Here is a 19245-nt window from a genome sequence, read left to right on the forward strand (position 1 = left end):
TGGAGTCAGATACTCCAGATAGGTGATATTGCCATTTCAGTTTCTTTGAGAAATTTCTAACTTAAGCTGCCTCAACAGCTCAAATCTGGGCTGCCCTACATCTCAGCCATCTGCCTGGGGCTTCACATCCCAGGTAAATTCCTTACTTTCTGGATGCCATGCTTCCTTTTGCTTACTTCCTCATTTAAAGTCATCCTCTAGATGTCTCCTGCAAGGAGTCCATGGGAGGCAGATGATTTCAGACACCAAACATCTGGAAATGCCTTTACTCTGCCCTCACTCTTGCTAATAGCTCTGTGAGCACAGAATGCTGGACTGGAAATCACTCTCCTGCTCTGAACTGGATGGTTTGACTCACTGGTAGAGCGTTGGCCCGAGGACTGAAGGGTTGTGGGTTTGATTCCTGGTCAAGGGTACATACCTCAGCTGCAGGTTCAACTGCCCCACGTGGGAGGCAACCAATCAATGTGTCTCTCTCACATCAATGTCTCTCTCTTTCTCTCTCTCTCTCTCTCTTCCTCTCTCTCTCTCTCTCTATCTCTCTCCCTCCTCCTTCCCTTCCACTCTCTCTCACTCTCTCTAAACATCAATGGGGAAAAATACATCCTCGGGTGAGGATTAAAAAAATGAAAGGTAAAAAGAAATAACTCTTCCTCAACAATCTGAAAATACTGCTCTCCCATCTTCTGGCTTCGTGTTCCAGCTGAGAATTCTGTCATTTCGAAGACTTTGTATGTCACCCATGTTTTCTTCTCTCTGGAAGTTTTTTGGATGTTCATTTTACCCTTGCTTTGTGTTCTGAAATTTCACAAAGACATGCCTTGAGCTGCAGGTCTTTATCATCCATTGTGCTAGAAACAGAGCAGGCCCATTCAATGCACAGCTATCTGTCCTTCCATTTTGGAAATTTTCTATTACTTTGAAAATTTCTTCCCTCTGCTTTACCTGTTTGTTCTTTCTGGAACTTCTTAGTCATATACTGGAGCTCTTTAATCAAAGCTCCAATTTCCTCTTTTCTCTCCCATTTTCTGCAAAACTTGCTCTTTATCTTCCAACTTTTCTAATTCTTGTATTAAACTTTTTATATCTATACCAATTTCCAATAGGTCGCCCTTCTTTTCCAAATATCTTTACCAGAGCCTGATCTCATTTATTATCTAAACATGTTAGCGTTGAGTTTGTCACGCTGTCTAGTTTTCTTCCCATCCTCCACTGTTTCTATCTCCTCTACATAGCTTTGTTCTGTCTGTTTCGTCTTTGTCTTTCCTCTGAGATACTTCTCTCCTGTTTGATAAACTCCAGCCTCCAAGCACATTTCAATGTAAAAGTGCTCAGAAGTTCTGAGTGTGGAAAGACCCATCGCTGGCAGCCTTACGATGGGGACTCAGCTATTCTATCAGCACCTTTCCATCTTTCCCCTTTCAGAGGAACCCACATCTGGGTACACACACGTCCGCTTCTTCCACTCTGCTTTCAGATGCACTCAGTGACCTCCAGACCAGCTCCCCAGAAAGTAAAGCTCCCATTTCCAATTAGTGAAGAAAACAGGTCATCGAACTGCCCAGTGTTCCAGCCCCTGTCCTGTTTACTAAGACACCAGGTACTTGCACTGCCTGCTGAGCCTTTCTGGGTTCTATAGGGTAAGCCAGCTTGCTTCTTCTTAGCTTTTCATCCCAAAGCATGTAGCAGCAATGTGGAGAAAGCGGAAGCCCACGTAGTTACCACCTGCCCATTCATTTATCATCCAGACAGCGACCTGCTGTTGCATACTCCCCTCCTCCTAGGCCTGTGGGTTTATACCTTTTTACCCCTCCACTGCCATGTTAATGAGGCTTCAGCATGAAGCAGAGTTAAATACCCATCCATATTGGATCCATCATGGTCCCTGTTAAGTCTGAGCTGAATCAAACATGATCAAACAAGAAGGGTCTTCCAAGACAAAACGGAGCAGTTAAAGGAAAGTACGGCAGAGTGAAAGGGCACAGCATGAATGGGGAACAGCAAGTTCCTGCGGAAGACCTACTCAGGGAAGCAGGGGGCGCCAGAGCAAAGCAGGTCAGGGCCTGTACTGGATCTGCCACTTACTAGTCATGTGACCCAGGATAAGTACCTTCCCTTTGCTGAGCTTCCATTTCTCCAAACTTACCTCCCTGGTGCCTGAGGCCCAAATGATAGAAAGAAAGCTCCAAAGTGCTCTGATATATAGCAGGAAGGCTATAATCATTTTTACCAAACGTGTTTTTCTATAAATGTTCATGCAAAAGAGTTTAAAGAAACCTACGCCAAGTCGAAATCTAAATACAAAAGAAAAAAGTTTCGATACCTGAGGCAACAAGTCCTTGTCCTTTTGATTGGTACTTTCTGTTAGACGGCTGATCACCTGCTCTTGACTGTGTAATTTTTTATTACTTTCACTCAAAAGACTCTTATAATGGTTCTCCACTGCTTTCTCTCTTTCATTCACTTCGTTGCGTAACTTCTCAACTTCATTTCTAAGGTCCTGCCAGAAGGAAAAGAAAAAACTGAAATTTACTTGACAAAAATAAGCAAACCAGTAGATGTATTTAACAAATGTATACTTCCTTTTCATTTAAAGTCTTACAAAATCCAACTTTAATAATAACCTGAAATTTGGAAAAAGCACAGATGTTATCACATTATTTATAGCAGTGGTTCTCAACCTTCCTAATGCCGCGACCCTTTAATACAGTTCCTCATGTTGTGGTGACCCCCAATTTCATTGTTACAAATTGAACATAATTAAAGCATAGTGATTAATCACAAAAACAATATGTAATTATATGTGTTTTCCGATGGTCTTAGGTGACCCCTGTGAAAGGGTCGTTCGACCCCCAAAGGGGTCTCGACCCACAGATTGAGAACCGCTGATTTATAGTACTGCAAAACCAGAAACTAAATATCTACCAGTAGGGAATTATAAAAAAAGTTATGGTATGAAAAAATGCAATTATGAATAAAAGCAAACCAGGATAGCCTGGCCAGTGTGGTTCACTGGTTGGGCATCGACCCGTGGGTCAGGGCACATGGCCGGGTTGTGGGCTCAATCCCCAGGAGGGGGGTGCAGGAGGCAGCCGACCAATGATTCTCTCTCATCATTGATGTTTCTATCTCTCTCTCTCTCCCTCTCTGAAATCAATAAAAATATTTTTAAATATATTTTTAATATAGAATAAATAAATAAAATTTTTAAAAAGCAAACCAGGATACTATGTACTATGATGCTAATTGTTTTCTAACTTTTCACACAAAATGTTGTTAAGGCTCTAAGGGAACACATCAAAATAATAACAGCATACCTAAGCAGAGGAATTAAGGGTAATTTTCAATTTTTCTCAGTTTCTAAAATCTCTTAAATAAGTCTGTATTACTTTCATAATCAGAAAAAAACTGTCTTAAATCATGACATTTACATGGAAATGCTCATGTTTTGACATTAGAGAAAAAAACAGGAAACTGTATACAGTGATTGTAACTGCCTCAAAATATGTACTATTTGTAATATTGAAGCCCTATTCATAACAGCAAAAGGTGGAAACAACCCAAGTGTCCACCAATAGAGGAATAAACTCTCGTAAATGCTCACAGGGGAGAACTCTGACGCTATCAAGGACAATGAATGATTACTCTATAAATATACTGCCCTGAAGTAATCTTTAGAATATATTGCTGCAAGGGAGAAGGGCAAAGGGGACAGATCCCAGGAGAAAAAAAAAAGTATGTACAGCTTATTAACATTTATTTAACCATAAAACAAATTAAATGGCTGTCTACAAGGAAAAAGAAAAAAAATAGAAGGGACAGAAATTAAAAGTAGAACTCATTTTATCAATGTTACATTGAAACCATTTAAATATTTAGGTAATTATTTTTTAAATAAAATTAAAATTCCCTAAAACTGAAAGCAGAGCAAAAACAAAGAATCTGTGTATCAAGTTGATTGGTTAACCAAACAGAAAGAAATGATTTCAATAACTTTAAAGCAGAGTAATTTGTGCATCCCTAATGGGATATTTTTCTAAGGACAAAAGGAACTGCTGCAAAAAAAAATCTTAAACTGTTTTTAGTACAATGTCATAAGAAATAATATTGGTATTGTTATTCTGAAACTGTGTGTATATTTATTAAATAAGTAATTATTAATGTTATAAAAACCAAGACTTTAAGCCTAAGAGAAAAAAATACAAATACGAAAGAAGTTAAAATATGTAAGTCTAAATTTGAATTGGAAACATCAATATAAACTTATATTTTCTGTTATTTCCTTCCTTTACTGAAAAAGCCAAGAATCATTACCATCCCTAGCATCCAGACTGTAGTCTCTAAGTACCATTTCCCACCAAAAAGAATAGGGTTCTTTAAAGCAATGGTTCTCAAAGTGTAGTCCCTAGAGCAGCATTATCAGGACCACCTGGAAACGGCAAAAGCAAATTACTGGGCCCCATCCAGACCTATTAAATCAGAAATTCTGCAGGTAGGTCGGGTCCATCCATCGTGTCTTAATAAGCCCTCCAAGTGGTTCTGATGCACACTAAAGCTTCCCTTATGGGAAGGGATGACTCCAGACCCAGGGCAGCAACATATGTGAGCCCAAACATCTTCTCATGTCAGAAAGGAAGGAAGCTAACAAAGTGTCAATGATCATGTCTAAAGAACTCGGGGCCTGGCCAGAGTAGCTCAGTTAGTTGAGCATCATCCTATGCCACCGAAAGGTTGCTGGTTCCATTCCCAGTCAGGGCACATACCTGGGTTTTGAGTTTGGTCCCTAGTCGGGACACATACAGAAGGCAACCAACCCATGTTAGCTCTCTCTCTCTCTCTCTCTCTCTCTCTCCCCCTCCTTCCTCTCCCTAAGCATGTCCTCAGGTGAGGATATGAAAAAAAAAGAGGAGTCAACTTGAATAAGCTTTTCCACTATCCAAGGATAGGACAATTAGAACATCGAGGATAACAACAATAAAAATACATTAAAATTTTTAAAAATCTGAGCTCATAATATTATTAAAACAAAAACAAAAAACGATCACTATAATAGACAGACTGTCCCCCCCAAATTATATGTTCACATCCTAATTCCCAAAACCTGTGAATATGCTAAATTACCTGATGAAAGTTGCAGATGGAATTAAGTTTACTAATCAGCTGACCTTAAAATAGATCAACCAGGTGGGTCCTATATAGTTACAAAGATCCTTAAAAGTGAAAGAAGGGAAGCACAAAAAGACATCAGCAGTGACTGCTGGCTGTGAAGATGGAAGTGAGCCCAGGGCCTAGATATGCTGGCAGCCTCCAAAAGCTGGGAAAGGCGAGGAAATGGACTGTCCCAGAGCCTTCAGGAGTGCAGCCTTGCTGACACCGTGAACTCAGCCTGGTCAGACCCATTTCAGACTTCTGAACTCCAAAGCTATCAAACAAATCTGTGTTAAGCCACCAAGGTCATGGTAATTTGTTACCACAGCAATGGAAACTAATACAGTTAACTGCCTTTGCAGAACTCTAGTGAATTTTTTATTTTGTCTTTCCATATGAACTGTACCCCAGGGTAACTAAATAGATGATGAAAAATAAGTTTTTCTTTATAGAAGTATATAGCTGTAAATGAATAAGGAATGAAGAGATTAAATTATTACCATTTTGCCAATGGTCATCCATAGTAACAGGAAGTACCAAATATTATGCATCACCTATTGGAAGTACAAATGACCACCTATAATGTATATCTTGCCAAAATTTTAAACCTGAATTTGATAATGCATCTTATCTAACTACTAATTTACTAGAGAGTCAGCAGAGAAACAAGTTAAATGCCATTACAAAATTACAATCAGCAAAATCCAGAAGGGAAAACTGTAAAGAACAAACTACCCAACTTATTCAACAAATAAATTATATGGGGGAGAGGGAGAAGCTGTGGATTAAATAATTAATAAAGTTAGGGAAGGTTAATGTGAATAATGTGAACACATGAGTTCATACATGATTCCACGGGGTTCATTCAAGCCTACCCTAACTTTGTTTTCTCTCTCTCTCTCTCTCTCTCTCTCTCTCTTTCTCTCTCCATCCCTCTCCCTCTCCTTCTCCCTTCCTCTCTCTAAAATCAATAAAACATAAAAATAAAATGATGGGGCAAGGCCCTGGCCAGTGTGGCTCAGTTGGGTGGGCATCGTCCCGAGCACCAAAAAGTTGCTGGTTCAATTCCTGGTCAGGGTACATGCCTGAGTTGTGAGCTTGATTTCTGGTGAGGGGTGTGCAGGAGGCAGCTGGATGATGTTTTGCTCTCACATCGATTCTCTCTCTCTCTCTCTCTCCCCCCTTCCTCTCTCTCTAAAAATCAATAAAATATTTTTTAAAATCTTCATTACTGGTAAGAGCAAAAGCCCCCTATCATTAATCAGCTCTCATTAAATAAATAAATAAATAAATAAATCATGTTAAAAGGCACAGGAATTAATTTGAAGGAGCTCCCAATGGTCAAATCTGGGACAGTGTGAGCAACAAAATAAATCATGATATTAATGGCTTACAACCTATAGACTAAAACAAATTCCATTAGTCCATATTGATATAAACAAATAACTACATCCTATATAATAAAAGCCTAATATGCTAAGTGTCCAGTCCCCTGGTCATCCGTTCAACCAATCAAAACGTAATATGCTAATGATATGCTAAGGCCACTCAACAATTGCTATGACGTGCACTGACCACCAGGGGGCAGACAGTCAACAGGTCAACCAGCTGCTATGACGTGCACTGACCACCAGGGAGCAGATGCTCCTACTGGTAGGTTAGCTTGCTGCTGGGGTCTGGCCGATCGGGATCGGGACTGAATGAGATGGGCCTTATACGCCCTGGAGCCCTCCCACGGTCCCTCCCCAGCTGGCCAACCTCCTGCGTCCCTCCCTGGCCTCGACTGTGCACCATTGGTGGGGTCCCTCAGGCTGGCCTGCGCTCTCTCGAAATCCGGGACCCCTCAGGGGATGTCAGAGAAGCGGTTTTGGCCCAATCCCACAAGCCAGGCCAAGAGACCCCACTGGTGCACAAAGTCCTCTAGTAATAAATAAATGCAAGAGAATGGACAGTAGAATTACTACTACTAAGTGAAGAAGAAATCATGGAAATTAAAAACTACCATTAGTCAAACATCACAGTAATAACTGTAGCAGGTATCCTCAATAGATACTAAGATTCTTAAAAGTATGATGTGAAACAAGATATTTACAAAATCTCAAAGTATCTCCCCATAAAATAGTAACTTTACTGTGGAGAAACTCAGGAGCCCTCCTCCCACCTTAACCAACTAACCTCACCAGTAGTAAGACAGATTGCCATTATGCACCTCCAGATATGACACTCTGATGAGTGCACAACACATCTGTGCTATTACCAAAAATGTATACCCTCAATGTAATCATGAGAAACATCAGACAAGCCCAAATTAATGAACATTTACAAAATAAGTGACCAGTGAGACATGATACTTAAAGGTAATGTGAACCCTGGATTGAATCCTGGACCAGAAAGGGGGCATTAATAGGAAACCTGGCAAAATTCAAATAGTCTATAAGTAATAGTATTTTTTAATTATTAATTTCCTGGTTCTGATAAGTGTACTACAGTGATAACATGGCAACATTAGGAGAAGCTGGGTGAAGGTAATATGAGAACTCTGTATTATTTTATTTTTTTTAATTAAATCTTTATTGTTCAGATTATTACATTTGTTCCTCTTTTTCCCCCCCCATAACTCCCCTCCTTCCAGCTCCCACCCCACCCTCCGCCCTCACTCCCCACCCACTGTCCTCATCCATAGGTGCACTCTCTTCCCGCATCTCCCACACCCCTTTTCCCCCCAAGAATAGTCAGTCCATTCCCTTTCTATGTCCCTGATTCTATTATAATCACCAGTTCATTCTGTACATCAGGTTATTTATTCACTTGATTCTTAGATTCACTTGTTGATAGATGTGTATTTGTTGTTCATAATTTGTATCTTTACCTTTTTCTTCTTCTTCCTCTTCTTAAAGGATACCTTTCAGCATTTCGTATAATACTGGTTTGGTGGTGATGAACTCCTTTAGCTTTTCCTTATCTGTGAAGCTCTTTATCTGGCCTTCACTTCTGAATGATAGCTTTGCTGGATAAAGTAATCTTGGTTGTAGGTTCTTGGTATTCATCACTTTGAATATTTCTTGCCACTCCCTTCTGGCCTGCAAAGTTTCTGTTGAGAAATCAGCTGATAGTCGTATGGGTATTCCCTTGTAGGTAATTGAGTCTCTTTCTCTTGCTGCTTTTAAGATTCTCTCTTTGTCTTTTGCTCTTGGCATTTTAATTATGATGTGTCTTGGTGTGGTCCTCTTTGGATTCCTTTTGTTTGGGGTTCTCTGCGCTTCCTGGACCTGTAAGTCTATTTCTTTCACCAGGTGGGGGAAGTTTTCTGTCATTATTTCTTCAAATAGGTTTTCAATATTTTGCTCTCTCTCATCTTCTGGCACCCCTATTATTCTGATGTTGGTACGCTTGTAGCTGTCCCAGAGGCTCCTTACACTATCTTCACACTTTCGGATTCTTTTTTCATTTTGCTTTTCTGGTTGGGTGTTTCTCGCTTCTTCGCATTTCAAATCTTTGACTTGATTCTTGCGCTCCTCTGGTCTGCTGTTGGGAGTCTGTATAATATTCTTTATTTCAGTCAGTTTATGCTTACTTTCTAGATGGTCCTTTATCACACCATCGAGGGTCTCATTAGATTTCCTGTACATCTCATCAAGTTTATCGACAGACTCTAGAAGCCTCTTGAGAGACCTCAAAAGTGTGGTTCTGAACTCAATATCCTCCCTTGATAGTTTCGTCCTGTTTCTTTGTCTCCGCATTTTTTACGCTTTCTTGGTACACCCCCTAGTGGTCTTTGTGCACAGTCTTGTTGTAGTTAAACCTTGATTGTTGTAGTTAATACTAGAGGGATTTGACCTCCAGGCCGACTGGCTGTGATCAATGTATTATTTTAATACTAGAGGCCCAGTGCACAAAAATTTGTGCACTCAGGAGGGTCCCTCAGCCCAGCCTGTGCCCTCTCACAGTCTGCGACCCCTCTGGGAATGACCACCTGCTGGCTTAGGCCCGCTTCCCAAGGGATTGGGCCTAAGCTGGCAGTCAGACATCCCTCTGGCAGCCCGGCAGCCCTCGGAGCATGTCCACTTGCACACTGACCACCAGGGGGCAACACCTGCATTGAGCATCTGCCCCCTGGTGGTCAGTGTGTGTCATAGTGACCAGTGATTCCCAGTTGCTCTGCTGTTATGGTCAATTTGCATATTACCCTTTTATTATATAGCAGGGTCCTCAAACTATGGCCCGCGGGGTACATGCGGCCCGCCGAAAACATTTATCCGGCCTGCCGGGTGTTTTTGCCGCCGCTGCCTGTTGCTTAGCAGCCGACTAGTTTTTTTTTAAAACTATAGTCCGGCCCTCCAACAGTCTGAGGGACAGTGAACTGGCCACCTGTTTAAAAAGTTTGAGGAGCCTTGTTATATAGGATAGAGGCCTGGTACATGCGTGGGGGCCGCATGGTTTGCCCTGAAGGGTGTCCCGGATCAGGGTGGGGGTCCTGCTGGGGTGCCTGGCCAGCCTGGGTGAGGGGCTGATGGCTGTTTGCAGGCTGGCCAAGCCCCCCAGCGGGGACCCTTACCCCATGAGGGTGTGGGTCCCTGCTGGGGTGCCTGGCCAGCCTGGGTGAGGGGCTGAGGGTCATTTTCAGGCTGGCCACATCCCCTTCAGGGTGGGGGGTCCTGCCAGGGTGCCTGGCCAGTCTGGGTGAGGGGCTGATGGCTATTTGCAGGCTGGCCAAAGCCCCCAGTGGGGACCCTCACCCCATGAGGGTGTGGCCATCCTAGGTGAGGGGCTGATGGCTGTTTGCAGGCTGGCCACAGCCCCTTCAGGATGGGGGTCCCTGCTGGGGTGCCTGGCCAGCCTGGGTGAGGGGCTGATGGCTGTTTGCAGGTTGGCCACAGCCCTTTCAGGGTGGGGGTCCCCCCTGGGGTGACTGGCCAGCCTGGGTGAGGGGCTGATGGCTGTTTGCAGGCTGGCCAAAGCCCCTTCAGGGTGGGGGTCCCCGCTGGGGTGCCTGGCCAGCCTGGGTGAGGGGCTGATGGCTGTTTGCAGGCTGGCCAAGCCCCCCAGCGAGGACCCTCACCCCATGAGGGTGTGGCCAGCCTGGGTGAGGGGCTGATGGCTGTTTGCAGGCTGGCCACAGCCCCTTCAGGGTGGGGGTCCCCGCTGGGGTGCCTGGCCAGCCCAGGTGAGGGGCTGATGGCTGTTTACAGGCTGGCCACAGCCCCCAGCCACCCAAGCTCCCAGTGGAGGCTGGCTGGAAGCAGGTATCTGGGATTTATTTATCTTCTATAATTGAAACTTTGTTGCCTTTTGCGGAGGCCACAGCCGGCCAGAGCAGGCGGGAAGCTTGGCTTCCTCCATCGCCGGGGCAACCAAGCCTCCTGCTTGCTCCAGCTCCATGGCTGCCGGATGCCATCTTAGTTGGGTTAATCTGCATATAGTCGCTCTGATTGGCTGGTGGACTGGCTTGGGTGTAGTGAAGGTACGGTCAATTAGCATCTTTGTCTTTTATTAGTGTAGATCTTCCCTCTAAGTCTAAAATTATTTCAAAATGAAAAGTTGTTTAAAAGATATATCAATTGATGCAATGTATATACCTTCTCTGGATCATGACTTGAGCAAACTGTTTAAAACAATTTTTAAATGAGATAATCAGAGAAATCTAAACATTAATTGGCTACTTGGTAAAATTAAAAGATTGTTTATCTTTCTGAAGTAAAAATGATATTTGTTAAAAGAAAACTATCTAATTTTGTTAATCAATGTCCCAATAAATTCCAGAAAAAAGAACATCCTGAGAAGCTGATGAAATAATGTCTTGGAACTGCTTGAAATACTTCAGTGTTGAAAGAGAGGGAGTTGGGGAAGGGTATAGATCAGCGGTTCTCAACCCGTGGGTCGCGATCCCTTTGGCGGTCGAACGACCCTTTCACAGGGGTTGCCTAAGACCATCCTGCATATCAGATATTTACATTACAATTCATAACAGTAGTAACATTACAGTTATGAAGTAGCAACTAAAATAATTTTATGGTTGGGTCACAACATGAGGAACTGTATTTAAAGGGCCAGAAGGTTGAGAACCACTGGTTTAGCTGTTTGACTGCTTAAGTTGGATGACAAGTACACAGAGGTTCATTCTCTCATTTTATGTGTATGTGAAATTTTCCATCATAAGCATGTTTGTGTGTGTGTGTGTGTGTTTAAGCACCGATTAAAAACCTAGAGGAAATACCAACTCACATGATTATAAATCATATTTTTAATAATGTTATTTTTCTCTCTATTTTTTAAATATTTTATGCTAAGCATATACTTTATTTATAATGGAAGGGGAAACATTTTTAAAGTAACATTTTTTAAAAGAAACTACCTTCAAAATTAAATGTTAATTTTTCTCTTGGGCAAACAGATGGTGATAAGATTGCCCTAAACCTTTAATCCAAAACAACTAGACCAAAAACCTATCATGAATTGTAAATGTCAGTAAATAGAAATTCAATTCTAGAGGGAGGAAAGAAGGGTTTTTTTTTATATTATACAAATAATACTAAAGTGACATTAATAGAATGCTAAAGTTAAAAACTAAGAACAATTCCCACATTAGTGTCATGCCAACAAATTAAACCATTTTCAAACTGTAGATGTTCCTATTGGTCCTTGTCCATCTGCAGCCATAATTTTTATACAATTTTAAATGGTTTGAATTTGTTCCCATTTTACTTGATTTATTTATTCCATTACACCACAACCTACAAAAGAGCACACACACATTAAATAATTACACAGATGAAGAACAATTGTAAAACAAAAAGTTTAACAGCATCAAGTCAAGAAAAGTTATTTAAAAAGAAAAAAAAACATAAGAGATGAACCCTAGGCAGTCTTGCTCAGTGGTTAGAGTGTCAGCCCAAAGACTGAAGAGTACTGGGTTCGATTCCAGTCAACGGCACTATCTTGGTTGCAGGCTCAATCCCAGGCCCCAGTCGGGATGCATGCAGAAGGCAACCAATCAATGTATCTCTATCACATCGATGTTTTCCTCTGTCTCTCCCCTTCCCTTCCACTCTCTCTAAAAATCAATGGAAAAAATATCCTTTGGTGAGGATTAACAAAAACAAACAAAAAAGTAGAGATAAGAAAGATCTACAGAGCTGGTACACCTGAGCTTACAACTGGGTTTTCCCCATCCTGCTGGTCCATGGAAAAGACAATATGTGGTCGCTAGGGGATGCTCAGTGAAAGATAGACAATTTTCATATTTCTCCATTTCAATGAGTATATCACAATTCATTTTTATCTATTTCCCCATTGTCTCCAGATAATACAGCAAAGAATAGCTCTGTGCATAAAACAAATTTTTTTCCTAACTTTTGATTTGCTTTCTCACTAGCACTGACATTTTCTTAAATGTTTGCTAATTTAATTGGTATAAAATGGTTCTTCGCAAGAGTTTGAATTTGCATTTCTTTTGTTGTCACCATATTTCTATATATTTGACTACTGTTTGGATTTCCCCTTATGCAAATTGGCCATAATAAAAGTACTTTCAAGTGAGGTTCTCATGAAAAGTTGAACTCTCAGGAATCACTCATGGTGTGCATACACAAGCACACACACAAACTCCTTGTCCCCCCACATCAGAAAAGCCACCGGACAAAGTCCACCTGTCTTACTAATGCTGTTAGAGAAGAAGTAGATTATGAGGATTCACCTTCCAAACCGTTTGTTACTTTTTGGCCTTCCTGGCTGTGTTTTTCCAGCTGTTACTAATCAGAATGAGAGCATGCACCAGTGCAGAGGAGTTGCTGTGGCTGAGCAGTGGGCAGTGTGTGGAGTGAGGAGGACCTGGAAGCCCCCACACCTGGGTTCTGTTAGTAATAAAAGCTATTGTGTGTCAAATGGCTACTGCAGTGCCAGGCACTATGCTAGGCACTTTCGTGTTCACCCAGGTAATCTTCACAACATTCGATGGCTGCAAGGCTTGCCTTGCTGACTTTGTCTCCTGCTGCTCTCCCCTCAACCTATTCTGCTCTGGCAACCCTGGCTTTCTTGCTGTTTCTCTTACATACCCTGTGTACTCCCAGCTCAAGACTTTTAAGCTTGCTGTTCTCTCTGCCTGTGAAGTTCCTCAAGCCTGCTTCCCCATTTCCATCAAGTCTGTGCTCAAATGTCATTTCTCAGTCCAGTCTTTCCTGACCGTCTCTTCTAAAATCACCACTAGCCCCACCACAACCTCACTCTCTGTATTCCTTCCCTTCATTATTTGTCCTGATAGCATCTTCTAATGTAGTATTTATTTTATTTATAAATGTTGTTTATAGTCTCCCCCACCAGAACATAAGCTCCACAAGGGCAGGGATTTTTGTGTATTTAGTTTACTGCTGAAGCTCAAGCACCTAGAATGGTACCTGGCACATAGTAGGCACTCATGGCAAAATAAAGACAGCCATAAATTCCTTGACCTTTTTATCAAGGGGCTGTGGATTCTATGTCCCCTCCTATAGCTATAATCTAGGCAATGCAATGACTACTGGGTCCAACAGAATATAGCAGAAGTGACAGTGTGCCCATTTCTAAGCCCAAATTTAACAAACTGGCAGCTTCCAACTCTTGTCTCTTGTAACACTCTCTCTGGGAACCTTGTCATCAGCAAAGGAAGTATGTCTACCTTAATGCATCTGACAATCCCAGCTGTGCTAAGCTTTCCAGCCATTCCCCCAAAGGCACCAGACATGTGACTGAAGAGTCACGGACCTTTCAGACCAGTACCATGAGAGACCTGGTGTTCAGCAGAAAACCACCTAGCTGTGCCCTACACAAATCCCTGACCCACAAAAATAATGAGATATAACAAAATGATCATTGTTTTAAGACACCAAGTTTTGGGATCATTTGTTATGCAATAATAGGTAACCAGAACGGCACCTACTAGTAATAATACCTGTTGTTTGGCTGGTTAGTTGGTTGGTTGGATGGATGCATGAGGTAGATGAGGTTGCTCCCATTTAATGAATGAGCAAAAAAGCTCACACAGGTAATTTATCCAAGGTCACAGTCACTAAGGAACAGCACCTGCCTGATTCTAGGTCCCTCCGATTGCAAGACTTTCAGTTCACTTCCACACTATGACAAGGGTTTGGATTTCTTTTGCAATGATCCTAATCCACTGCACAGTCACCTGATGCTCGCCTTTGAAACCTCTCCCTAAAAACTGGTGCGAGAATAGGAACCATAAAATCTATGTTAAGCTACTTAGGTACGTCTTTAAATTCACGACAAATTTGCCTTCCATCCTAGAAAGATCATGCTGACTTTTTAATTTTAAAATGTTTATGTAAGACATATGCACCATTCATGTGCACATTCATTATAGGTCCACTTATTAATGTGTGTGTCAGCAATAATTTATTCCATTCTCCATTTCATTTGCTTATAAAATTTTAATTCAGCTACCTATGTGTTTTAAGAACTTCTTACATGTTTTAAGAAAGGCTATTAATCTCGTGTCACATTTTTTCCACATATACCCCAACCTAACAGTTGCCAATATGAAAATAACTTGTTCCAGAATCCCAGAGGACATGTAATTTTGTCATTCCTAAGACCAGGGGTTCTTAACCTAAGATCCATTGAATGGGCCCCTGGGAGCCTATGCAAATCTGTGTGTGTGTACATTCTGGGGATTTGAGGGCTGTCAGCATAAATCAGGGTCCCAGGACACCAAAGAGTATAAACCATTTCTCTTATTATAAACATTAGTAATAGAAACTACTATTTACCGAGCACCAGCTATGAGCCAAGCATGGGCCAAGGCATTTTTACATAAAACATCCCCAGCCTCGATGACTGCCTACATCAGTGGTTCTCAACCTTCCTAATGCCACAACCCTTAAATACAGTTCCTCATGTTGTGGTGACCCCCAATTTCATTGTTACAAATTGAACATAATTAAAGCATAGTGATTAATCACAAAAACAATATGTAATTATATATGTGTTTTCCGATGGTCTTAGGCGACCCCTGTGAAAGGGTCGTTCGACCCCCAAAGGGGTCGCGACCCACAGGTTGAGAACCGCTGGCCTACATGATAAGTATTGTTAGTTCCATGTTTACAGAAAGGAAACTGGCTCACAGAGGCTTTCACAAAGCTTTACAACTAAGCTGCAGTGCTGAAATTCAAACTCAAGTCAGTCTGACCCCAAATCCTGTGCTCTTTCCACCTAACTGCACTGTTAAGACCAAAGAAATAGAAAACCACTCTATGACATGGGCTTCCCTTGGTTAATAATTTCAATACCCCAAGCTCATATTTTAGTTTCTCAAGGCTCAGGACTGAAGGAACACCCAGCCAGGGACGGAGGCCCTCCTGCTAAAGAACAGGACAGGACCAACGACCTTGGACCACATGTGAAGAGCAGTCAGAGAAGGTTTGAAGAAAAAGGACCACTGCAGGGAAGGGGGAAATGTGTGCTCAGGTGGCCTTGAGCAGGAGCAGCTACCATGGCAACACAAAGACAGCCAACAGGCTCATGTGCTTGGCACCAGTGGAGTCATAATAAATGTTTAGGGGAGGCATGGAGACGGCATGTCTCGCCTGAGCAAAACAATCAGAACTGAAAATTGATAATCTTGGGTGGTTTCCCCAAACCGCCTTCAATATTCCAGGGCTGTGAAGACAGGCAGACCTAGCCTTGCATCCGGGCTTTACTGCTCAAAAGCTATGTGGCTAAAACGGGTAATTTAAATCTTTATGATTGTTTCCTTTCCAGTAAATAGGAATAATAATACAAACTCCTAGGGTCCCTGGAGAGGTAAATGAGAAAATGCAAGATGGGTGGCCAGCACAGAAGCAGGTGCACAGGAAATGATACTGCACCACCTCCCCTTCTCCCCACACACATTCTTCAGGCTGACCTCTATTCCCAGGTTTTCTTGTGTGGCCACAGCATCACCTTCCACCCAACCCCAAGGTTCAACTCTTCCCCCTCCCTCTCACACACACCTTGTCATCCAACAGGACATCCAGGCCTGAGGGGACAGCACATCCTCCATACAGAGCACATGAGAAATGAGCAGTGAGGATTTGGTGCTTTTACGTGGAACCAAGTGCCAAATCCTGCCCTGCCAACCGCCCCTCACTCCCGCAGAACAAAGGAGCTAAACATAAGAAACGATCGCAGACTAAAAATCTCATACCCAGAGCAGGGCTTTCCGATAACACTGAGAGTTGTTTCTGTTTGTGTTTTGTGAATGGGGAGGGTATATACAGCTTACAGGAGCCAGTCATCTACCCAGCAAAGGCCAGGCCAAGCAAGGTCTGCAGTTAGAACGTGGAAGAACCTAGAATTTGTAATCCACCCATTAGCAAGACTCTGAATAACCGGAGGAGTCAGTCCTCCTCCCTTGAGGGGTATTAGAAAGGAAGAAGGAAGAAGGACGGAGGCTGAGGTACTGGGGGGAAAGTGTCCCTCCCTGCACACTCAGGCCCTCTCCCGCAGCCCACTGCCACTGCCTTCTTCAGAACTTAGCTCTCACCTGGTCAACCGCAGCAGCTTCCTAACTGGTCTCCCTGTCTCTGGGTTCACCCACCAAATCACACACACACCCTTGATCATTACATCTCTGCCTGGAACCCTTCAGTGACTCCAAGTTGACTGCAGAGTGAAGCTATCTTAACAAGCAGTCATTCGAGGCTCCCGACAGTACATTCTAGCTAGCCTTTTAGCCTTCTCTCACCCAACCACTTCATTAACACTCTCCAGGCCCTGTACCCACCCAGTCTCCTCCAACTAGAAAAATAAAATAAACTCCCTCAATTCTGCCTGGAGACGGCATGCTTATCTTGTAAGACCCAACCAAGTGCCACCTCTTCCACAAAACCCTCCCTGACTATTCTACCCTCAGTAATCATCCTTCTAAAACACCATCATCTGAAACACCATCACCTCATTCAACTCACAACAACCCTACAAAGCAGATGCTCTAATTATATCCATTTATCATCCAGGAAATGGAAGTTTGAAATGTTCAAGCAACTTAATCGAAGTAAAAGGTGTGGAATCAGGATTTTAAACCACGTCTCTTTGTGTTATTTTCACTAAACTAGCGATTTGGAGCCCAAGAAGCCCTAGGATTAGCAATGCCCAAGCCTGGCCGGCCATCCATATCATCTGACTACATGTTCATCCAGAAACTGACGCTGTCAACTTGGGGAAAAACAGAGAAGTTTATATTTGAGGCATCAACTGAGTGGCTTCAATTTCTACCCTACTGGACAATTTCCTTTCAGGTTCACAGGTACACTCTCGACCAACACTGAGCCGAGTGATGCTTTTGCATGTCAGGCTCCCTTGGAGCAGACTGATTTTTAAAAAGTGGATTATTTGAAAAATAAAATATCCCTATAATCTTAGAATCCCATTAGAAATGAAAGCCAGGCCCTCTCACTTCCTTCTTCAGTCAGCTCGTTTGTTTTATCTCTGGCCAGATGGAGAATGAGAAGGTTCTCATCCATCAAATTTTTACTTTATCAAGTTCGCTGTGAAAAAGCTTGTCAAAGTGCTCAGTAGTTACCTTTAAATATACAAAGGAAACCTCTCCAAAATCTTAATGAGGTGCAGGAACTCAGTGATGTACGAATTCCCAGAATCAGTATGAGACGTGGTGTCCAAGCCCTCTTCTGTGGAGCCTCGTGGCTCCTGGGGCTGTGGCAGAAGCAGGACATGGTGGGGAAGGGGGAGCACCAGGCCTCCTCCCTCGCTTCACCCTGAGCAGCTCTACTTTTATATGTTTGTTCTTCAGAAGAGTTCATTTGAACAAAGCAACCGCATGCTTAAAAATTAAATAAATAAACAGAAGCCACTGGAAGGAGACAGCCCTTGTCACAGAGAACTAGCATGTGTTTCTGGCTGTGAGGACTGCAGGAGTTCCGAGCAAGGAGCTCAATGTAGCTTTCCCCAGAAAGATGGAAATAACAGACAAAGGAAATGAAGCTGTGCAGGGGTCAAGGCCCAGCTGAGTCACTTAACAGCTGCCAGGCACCACGCCTCTCTAAACCCCACCCGGATGATGCCATGGAGCATACCTGCCCTCTCCTCCAGCTCCCACTACCGTTCTCCCTTGTGCCACGCTCATTCAGGCCCCCAAGCCTTTGCACGGGCCTTCCCTCTTCCGGGAATGCATCTGCACCTCCCGTCCAGTCTCAACGCAAATCCACCTCCTCAGTGGAGCCCTCCCTCCTTCCCCTCCCCTCTTAGCACAGTTCCATTCTCTGTGCTCCCAAAGCATGTGGTCCAGCCTCTATCAGCACTTATCATTGGCTCTTTGCCTGCACTTCTATTTCTCTACTAGATTCTCTCAGAGACTGTCTGATTTGATTCTGTCCTGTACTCCCAGTGCCCAGGACAGAGCCTGGCACAGAAATCCTAAAATAAGACCCAGAGATCAGGAAATTCCTTTCTGTTTGTGCACCAGAAAGGCTAGAGCAATTCCATATTAACACTGATGGGAACAGCCTTGAAACCAGCTCCCCCAGCAGCCTCACATGCGAGACACTGATACACTCTGAGTCTGTCACTCCAAAGGGTTCTGACTCCCTTCCTGGAGGGAACCATCAGAGGGACAGGAACAGACAAGCACTTTCTTCAGAGAAGAGGTGAGTGGTGACCAAGAAGGAAGTTACAGCTATGTTGACTTGATTGATAAAGGTAGACCACATTTATTAGTCAACAGTGTCCATTAGATTCTAGCAGCCAATGGTTTGTCATTCAAAGTCCTGAGCCAGCATGTGCCACACAACTGAAAACAGGAAAAGAGGAAAGAAGAGAAGGAATGTAACACACTGAGCATCTACCTCTATGTGCCAGGAACCACAGTAGGTGCTTTCTCATGCATTATATTTTCCTATTCATTTATTTAATCCTAAAGTAGATGCAATCAATCCCATTTTAGGGGAGAAAACAATAGTTTAGAAAGGTTAAGTAACTGACTTAGAGGCTTAAACACCTGCTGAAGCTCTGATTCCAACTGGAGCCCAGCCCTGTCTTCCACTATTCCAAAGACACCTACTAAAATGGCTAAGTTTCTAGCTCCCAAGGTGGCAGCAGCATCACCAT

At 43.0% G+C, this 19245-nt stretch overlaps 1 protein-coding gene across 6 annotated transcripts in view; it reads right to left on the bottom strand.

The window, feature by feature from the left end:
* The window catches only part of CDK5RAP2 (CDK5 regulatory subunit associated protein 2), a 157200-nt gene that overhangs the window by 85220 nt on the left and 52735 nt on the right, over nucleotides 1-19245 (bottom strand). For all 6 annotated transcript variants that reach the window (XM_023755935.1, XM_014457880.2, XM_023755934.1 and 3 more), the window contains exon 13: nucleotides 2324-2500. In XM_023755935.1, the coding sequence (XP_023611703.1) occupies nucleotides 2324-2500 (177 nt within the window). The remainder of the gene's footprint in view (nucleotides 1-2323; nucleotides 2501-19245) is intronic.

Source organism: Myotis lucifugus, unplaced genomic scaffold (assembly GCF_000147115.1).
Source record: "Myotis lucifugus unplaced genomic scaffold, Myoluc2.0 scaffold_87, whole genome shotgun sequence".
Taxonomy (NCBI): Eukaryota; Metazoa; Chordata; class Mammalia; order Chiroptera; family Vespertilionidae; genus Myotis; species Myotis lucifugus.